The sequence below is a fragment of the Ricinus communis genome, chromosome 2 (assembly GCF_019578655.1).
Source record: "Ricinus communis isolate WT05 ecotype wild-type chromosome 2, ASM1957865v1, whole genome shotgun sequence".
In the NCBI taxonomy this organism is placed as follows: Eukaryota; Viridiplantae; Streptophyta; class Magnoliopsida; order Malpighiales; family Euphorbiaceae; genus Ricinus; species Ricinus communis.
In genome coordinates, this window is record NC_063257.1 from 5,158,984 (window position 1) to 5,167,132 (window position 8,149).

General features: G+C 29.8%; 1 protein-coding gene across 2 annotated transcripts; it reads left to right on the top strand.

Moving 5' to 3' along the window:
- The first annotated feature begins 474 nt into the window (after positions 1–474).
- On the top strand, positions 475–6,794 carry LOC8268411 (MADS-box protein SVP). Of its 2 annotated transcripts, XM_015715969.3 has the most exons (9): positions 475–630; positions 956–1,155; positions 4,760–4,838; positions 4,980–5,041; positions 5,169–5,268; positions 5,345–5,386; positions 5,792–5,833; positions 5,967–6,124; positions 6,374–6,794. In XM_015715969.3, exons 2-9 carry the CDS (start codon positions 974–976, stop codon positions 6,384–6,386), a joined length of 678 nt encoding a protein of 225 aa, XP_015571455.1. In that variant the 5' UTR covers positions 475–630; positions 956–973; the 3' UTR covers positions 6,387–6,794. The 2 variants fall into 2 exon arrangements, with proteins under 2 accessions (XP_015571455.1, XP_002514037.2); XM_002513991.4 differs by lacking the exon at positions 6,374–6,794 and having other exon boundaries at positions 5,967–6,128.
- Positions 6,795–8,149: the final 1,355 nt, after the last annotated feature.

Genomic DNA, 8,149 nt, shown 5'->3' on the forward strand with positions numbered 1-8,149 from the left:
AATAAATGAATTTTAATATTTAGTCTTTATTCTTTTCTAACTTTTTTTATAAATGCGATAATTAAAAAGTTCTCATATATTCATAGAATCACTTAAATATAATTAATAAAAAATATTTATCTTTTTTTTTATAGTAATATGATTAATTAATTGAATATATGATAAATGGAGTAAATATTACAAAATGAATATAAAGTAATGGTTTTTAAAACCTATAAATTTAAGTTCAGTTCTTAAAGAATTATGATGAATTGAATAATTTTCATCTAATTCACCAAGTATTTGAGTTATAAGTGATTCATATAAGAGAAGAATTTATTATCCTAAGTTAATAAATTAAAAATGATTTTGTCGGTTGGAATGATCACCTCAACATACTTTTATACATGTAATAATATAAATAGATTTTTTTAATTGTTTTCTTTTGACCCTTTAGGGAAAAATTGTAAGGAAAAGACTTTGTATAGTCCTGTTTAGCTATAAAAGGGAATGCAACCTTTCCTTTCTTGAACACATTTCTCTCTCTCTCTCTCCTCTGCAGTGAGTTTCTTTAAACTTTCTATTTTCTCCAATCTCTATTAGCTTTTGGTTCCTTTGATCTAACCTAAACTCCTGAAACTCAAAAACTAGGTACGTTCTTATACTAACAGATTAGCCCTTCACTCTCTTTTCTTTATTTCTTTTGTGTTTCTTTGCCTGTTTCTGAGCCAAGTGTTTCTATGTTTTTCTTGAATGGGTTCCTGATGTTTATTTTTTATTTTTTTCTTTTTGTGTTTGGATCTGATGCCCTAAGCTTTTTACTTCTAGGGTTTTTGCTTCGTTCTTGACTTGAATTAGCATAACTTCACCTTCTTGAGCTCTTTTTCCTTGCCATTTTATGTGTTTATTTCTTATTTGTACGGACAATGTGAAGGCTTGATGAGATCTTGGTGTTTTTCTTTTTCCGGAAAAAAAGGAGGAGGATCTCTATCCAATGGCTAGAGAAAAGATCAAAATCAAGAAGATTGATAACATTACTGCTAGGCAGGTGACTTTCTCAAAGAGAAGACGAGGACTTTTCAAGAAAGCTGAAGAACTTTCTGTTCTTTGTGATGCTGAAGTTGCTCTCATCATTTTCTCTGCAACTGGCAAACTCTTTGAGTTTTCTAGCTCAAGGTATCTACTTAACTCCTCTTTTTAGCCCTTTAATGGCGTAGATCCCCTTGTACATCATCAATGTAAGACCCCGTTTCTTGCTGACTTACGCAGAATGAAGACACACTTGAATAATTCATGAACGTTAGTAACTATACAAAAAGAGATGAATATCAGTACTAATCACAGCCTTTAAGTAGTTACTTCTTAAAGTTTGGTAGCTAGATATTTTTGGGTAAACACCTGCGATGACACATTATTTGAAACTACATATACTGAGCATTCCACTTGTGGGTAAATCCCTTCTTTCTATAACAAGAAATAAAGGGAAACTTGTACGTTCTTTATCTTCTGTTCTGAAAATTGGCTTCTTTTCTCACCAAAAAAATAAAATAAAATTGGCTTCTTTTCTCCCGACGTTGTACTGTTTAATAAGTGTACCTCCCTTGATGTGCAATATGATTCTTTGGGGAAACCAAATCTAATTTAGTTCACAGATATCCTTGCTATATATAAAAATACATAATTATTGCTTAGATTGGTACCTTGCTAATGACCCTTTTCTTACTGAAACTATTCAAGTAGAATCTACAGTACCACTATCTACATATTTATTAATTATAATAATGGAAGATGAAACATATGATTAGTTGCCCTTTTTATACCAGCTGCTTCTTTTGTTGAATAACCATTGTATATTAAGGAGATCAACTGGACTTGTGTTAAGCCTTTAACTCATTGTCAGCAACAGTAAACTCGGGTTCTATTTGCCAATCTTTTTCTTTCTTTCTTTAATATGGATGTGATAGTAGACAGTCACTGTGGACTGACACCAGTTAGTGTAGGTGAGATCTTTAGGGTATATGAGTAGGCTTCAAGAAGTTTGTAGGAAGAGCTGGTGGTGAGAGCTAGTTAAGAAATTATAACATGGTCTCAAGTACTCTACACTGATAACAACTAATCAAGAAAGGGCTTCAAGTGTAGATTATAGAAACCAGAATTAATAGAAGTGCTACTGCTTCTTCCTATTTGTTTTACACTTTTAGGAATTAAAGCACAATGATTTCTAAATTCTAGATATGTATAATGTGGGCTAAGTGATACGATCCAGCTCAATTCTTAATTTTACATTGAAGTTTCTTTTTCCTCCTTAGAAAAGGAAGGAATTCCATACATTTTAGATGCTCTAACTTCCTTCTCATTGTTAGAATGTATAGTTAACGAAATGCCCTATGTTGAAGGGGGAGAATTCTTTTCATAAACAGCCTTACTCATGAAATAATGGAACCTCAATTTTCTTTCTTGTAGTTTTAGGATATGTATATGAAGGAAGTAATAGAAAGACAGATAGAAAACTCATCCAAATGAAGACCCTTTTTAGATGATGAGAGAACTCCACCTAGACAAACAATAGAAAGAGATAATTATATGTTGTTAACCAATAAAATGTAACTTCTGAAAATTGCATTAATAATGAGAAATTTTTAGATAGACTCTGTTTATCACCGTATTTATAGATAAAACCGATTGTATAATTATATATGACATTATCTATTAGTTGTTGTATCTGTATTGGTTAATTTATAAATGTGATAGTAATAAATAACTCAATCAATGCAAATATAACACTTAATAAATAAAGTAACATATCCATATTTAATTTAATTTGTCTTAGTATAGTGGGTAGACTTAATCTACCTAAAATTTCTTCAGCAACAATTTCAATTTCTATTTGGCTTATGGCCAAACATTTTGATCGGACTTGGAGAAGATTAAAGGAAATGTAATATAAAATGACACTAGGATTAGATTATGATCCCCTAAATTATGGGCATTTGATTTAGCTTTAATATGTATATCTAAATTCTTTTTGTAAACTTAAATTCTTTTGTACAAATGGGTTAGCTCCCTTTTATGCAAAATACAATGGGGATACGATATTCTTTTTCCTGTATAAATTATAAAACTTTCCTGAAGAGAATCTTATGCTTATTAAACTATGTAATAATTTTCATATCACTTAATTTGTGAATGGATATCCTCAAATTTGCATCCCAGTTTTGGTTTGCATTGATATTATAGTAAAAGGTTTTCCCTTTTTTTTTTTTTTTTTTTTGCCATATGTATCAATGTTGAATTATGGTTTATCCTGGTCGTCTAATAATAATAGCAAATAAGATATTATATATCATCCTTTCATCATATTGAAATAATTATGTGTTTGATTGTTTTTTAGCATTTAAATTATATTTGGTGATACTTAAAGGAAATAAAGTGCTATTAATGAATTGGATGGTTCAATCTAGACTTCTTTTTTCTTTTTTGAGAAGATGCTAATTACATATATAGACTTAATTTAATTGGTTTATAAGGAGATGGCTACCTATTGACTTACAATTAAACGGATTGATATATATATATATATATATATATATATGTCTATTATATTTAAATCAATAATTAATTTCATGAATAGAAATTATAATTAAAAAACACTCATGGTATAGCCTTTTCTATTAGGGTCTCCTCTTTCCAAAGGAAATTAAAATAGAAATTATGAATTGTTAGGTTTTATAAAAGTTTGTTAACCTTTAGATAATTTGAAGGAAGAATTTAAACTTTTTGACAAATTAAATAATAAAATATTATTAAAAACTCTCTTAAAAGAACTAAAATTCTTAATTTTTAAGGCAATGTATTAAATAAATATTTAAATTCTTATATATAAGTCAGTATGAAAAATTATACTTGTAAGACTCAATTATTTCATTCAAAATGAATGATTTACTTTTTATCCTTCAATCCTTAACCGTTCATTCAGAGTTTAAAATTAGATTTTTAATTAAATTTAACCATTAATTTTAAATTATATAATTAAAATTGTTTATAATAATTTTCTAATACCTCACCATACTTAAGAGGATACAATTTTCTAAGTCTTGTTTAAATTATATTTCCATTTATATATTAAATCAATAAATATCTGTAACTATATTAGCAGTATATACACATAGTATAAATAAGAATTAATATATAATAAAAATAAATATAAAATTTAAATTTTAGGAAATGAGTAACTAGAATTCAAATAATGAAAATAAAAATCTACGAAGTCTAAGAGATTAGAATAGTATAACTTGTTGATAGAGAAATTAGAATTTTTCGAATATCAATTAATAAACAGGATATGAAAATTATTTATTTATTTATTTTATAAAAAAATATAACGAATAGGAATAAATGTAATTGAAGAATAAATATAAAATATAGTAATATAACTACCCGTAGTTAACCAATAATAAATGAGAAATTTTTACATAAGTTTGGTGTATACACTACAATTAATAAGAGAGTAATACGTATGCATGAATGTTTTATATTTTAATATTAAATGATTGATACATCCTCTATCATTTAAAACTAATAAATATATATCAATCATCTATTTATTTAATGTATATAGAAACATACATAAGTCTATATAAGAATTTTTTAAAATAAATATATGATGATGACAGCGATCATCATGTAAAATTGTTTGCAGGCTGTAAAATGATTGTAGATAATTGCAAGGATATATATGGTAAACAATTGGATGTATATTAACTGTATAATTTTCTTGAAGTATGAAGGAGACAATTACAAGGTATAATCTGCACTCCAATAACCTGGACAAACTTGATCAGCCATCTCTTGAATTGCAGGTAACAACTTCTTTATCAGTTGTGTCTTTTTTTTTCTTTTTTTTTTTTTTTACCATCTATCTGATGTAGCAAACTGTTTAATTTCTTTCTTCCTCGTTCCTTTGTCTGTGTATTTCTATTTTTCCATTGTTACAATTATAGCTAGAAAATAGCAATAACATCCGGTTGAGCAAGGAGGTTGCTGATAAGACCCATCAACTAAGGTAGCTAAATATGTCTTCTGTGCGGTTGTTATAAAGATATATTCAGATCGGCTTTTCCTTAAATTTAACATTTGATCAGTTATTATCAGAACGGTAATTGTAAACGGGAGTTTTCCTTTGGTAATAGGCAGATGAGGGGAGAGGATCTGCAAGGACTAAGTATAGAGGAATTGCAACAATTGGAGAAGATGCTTGAATCAGGACTTACCCGTGTACTTCAAACTAAGGTTTGCACACGTATTCTATGCATTTTTTCGCTTGTAAACGTGGATTTCTGCATCACCATTTCTCCTTCTTTCTCAGGGAGAACGGATTATGAATGAGATCTCTACACTTGAAAAGAAGGTTAGAGAGCAATGTTGGTCGTATTTGGGTATTATTTTTTTTTATATTTCTGAACTGATTTCTTAATCTGTAATTAGATTTCAATATACCAGTAGCATGTGGACGTTGATCGTACTCTTGAACTTTACTTGTACAACACCTTTGTCACTTGAAAGGCATTGTAAAGGAGATTTTAGGGTTTGCTTCATGACCCCGACATCACGAGACAGATGACAATCTAATAATAAGTAGCTAACACACACTGCCATAAGGCACATGATGGAGCTGATAGTTGATTGGACAATTTGTTGCACACTGGAGAACTCTAAATTAAAGTTCATCTTTACACTTCTTTTTCTTGCATAAAATGGATGAGCAAGTGATAAAATTCTGATTTGTTTCTTTGTTGGCCTGGTGTCTTCACAGGGAGCACAATTGCTAGAAGAGAATAAACAGCTAAAGCAGAAAGTAAGGATAACTATATATTGTTTCTGGTTTAAGTTTACTGATACGTAAATTAACGTATATATAATTGATAGGCTAACATGAGAGCTGAGGTGCTTCGTCTTCCTTTTTCTTTGTTTTTTCTACGTTCATGCAGATGATTGCATTATGCAAGGGAAAAAGACCTGTATTTTTGGAGTCAGATATTGTTGTCCAGGAAGAAGGTTTATCATCGGAGTCCGTCACCAATGTTTGCAGCTGCAGCAGTGGCCCTCCTCTTGATGATGATAGTTCTGATACTTCTCTCAAACTAGGGTAAGCCTACCAAGAATCTGCTTTACATCCACTTTTCTTCACATTCAAGGCCTACATATTTACACAAGTTGATCAGCTCTTCCTCTTCTTCTTGAGGGGATTAAAAATAAAAAAAAAGGAATAACAAAAGAAGAAAACGAGCCTGCAATAATATGAATGCAATTATATATTGTTCCTCTCTATTGTTAGTCCTCTTTTTCACAGAACTGGTGCTGTGGAATGTGAAACTTTCCTCGAACCCATTTGCAGGCTGCCCTTTTGAAGATAGTGGGATCTGGTGCTGTGAAGATATGTAGATTCTGACAAGGAATAAAGATAGCCCGGCCACTGTCTTTTGAAGATATAAAGCCTTCTGTGGTTCTGCTATATATATATATATATATATATATATATATATATATATATATATATTTCTATGTTTGTTTGAATCCTCATACAGGTGAAGATCGATCACTTTGTTCTCTTACCTGTGGATTATTAGTCTCCCTCTCATTCGACCTGTCTTTGAGAGTATATGTATGAGAAAAATCAAACGTAAAACAGGGCTAGCTTGTCCGATTATAAATGTTACAGTTAGGACTTCGATTTAGTTATCGAACTTTGCTAATATTTGTATGAATTAAGATGATGAAAGCCACGAGACTCTATATAAATATATGTATTAATATAATGATGGCTGTTATTTTATTTAGTTAATTGAGCTTGGATTCGATTTCAAACCAGTATCCCAACGATCCTGAGAAAATTTAGGAGTCGAATATCACGAGATTGATAGTTGTTATTAGGACGTGTTCACCATCTCCATACATCAAGAGTCATGGGCGTATAATGGTGGAGATGTATAGTTTTATGATCTATTTAGCAATTAATGATTTTGAACATTATTAGATATGCCAAAAGATTATAAAAATGGTTCAGGAATTGCTTCCCTTGATGAACATTTTAGTGATGCTAAACGATTTCTTACCTTCTAAGGAAATATAAGAATATGGATTATATCTTTTTCCTTTTGTTTTCCATAAAAACCATGTAATGAATGTTACGACAATATAAGTAATGTGTATGGTGATCATCAAGTTAGAGTATTGGAGCGATTAGTTCTTAGTGAATGTGCTGCTGTTTGATTAGTTTTGGGGGATTCCTGTGTTTGACAAATTGATAACTCATTTGGGGCATATGAATATGCATCAATAGTCACCGGCTTCTGTTGCACCAATCTCATCACCACTGCCAGCGTCTTCTTTCCTTCCCTAACAGTTGTTGTTGCTAGGCGGCACCAAAAGGTTTAAGCTGGTAAGAGAGTCGGATCTAATCAGATTCAAAGCTGTGCTTTTACTACCACAAACTAAAAGATAAAAAACAAACAGTAAACTAACGCACATTCATAGATATTTTACGCGAAATACACAAAAATTGCGACTTTCCGCTGATCGTGGAAGCCACCATAGTAATTCTCTTTATGAAACTCTAATCTAAGGGCCTGTCTAAACTGTGTAACCAAGAGAAGAGACGGGTAAAAACATCACTAATGAAAGTTAAAATAAATTGAAATATCTTTTTTTAGTAGATAATTGATATATATTTATTAATTTTAAATAATAAAATATATATTAATCATCGAATAATAAAATATAAAATACTCATAATGCTTATCATCATTTAACTATTTACTGTAATATATACACTAAATTTATATAAAAATATTAAAAAAAATATTAAATTTTAATTTTCTTAATATAAAAAATAATTTTGATATATAAAAATCTGAATTTTGAATGGTCTTACCGCTATATTTAATTTGCTCGGACCAACACATTAACATTTTGTCATATTTAAAGAAAAAAATTTATTATATTTAATGAATGTGGACAAGTATAGTATTGATGTAGTAATTATTGTTTATACAAGGGCCAACTGTAATCAGGCCCAGGCCCACCTGCTTCCTAGTCCTCATTCTAGCCCAGCCCGAATTATAGAGATTTGAGAAAATATAGATTAATAATATATATTTGTCTGAATAATATA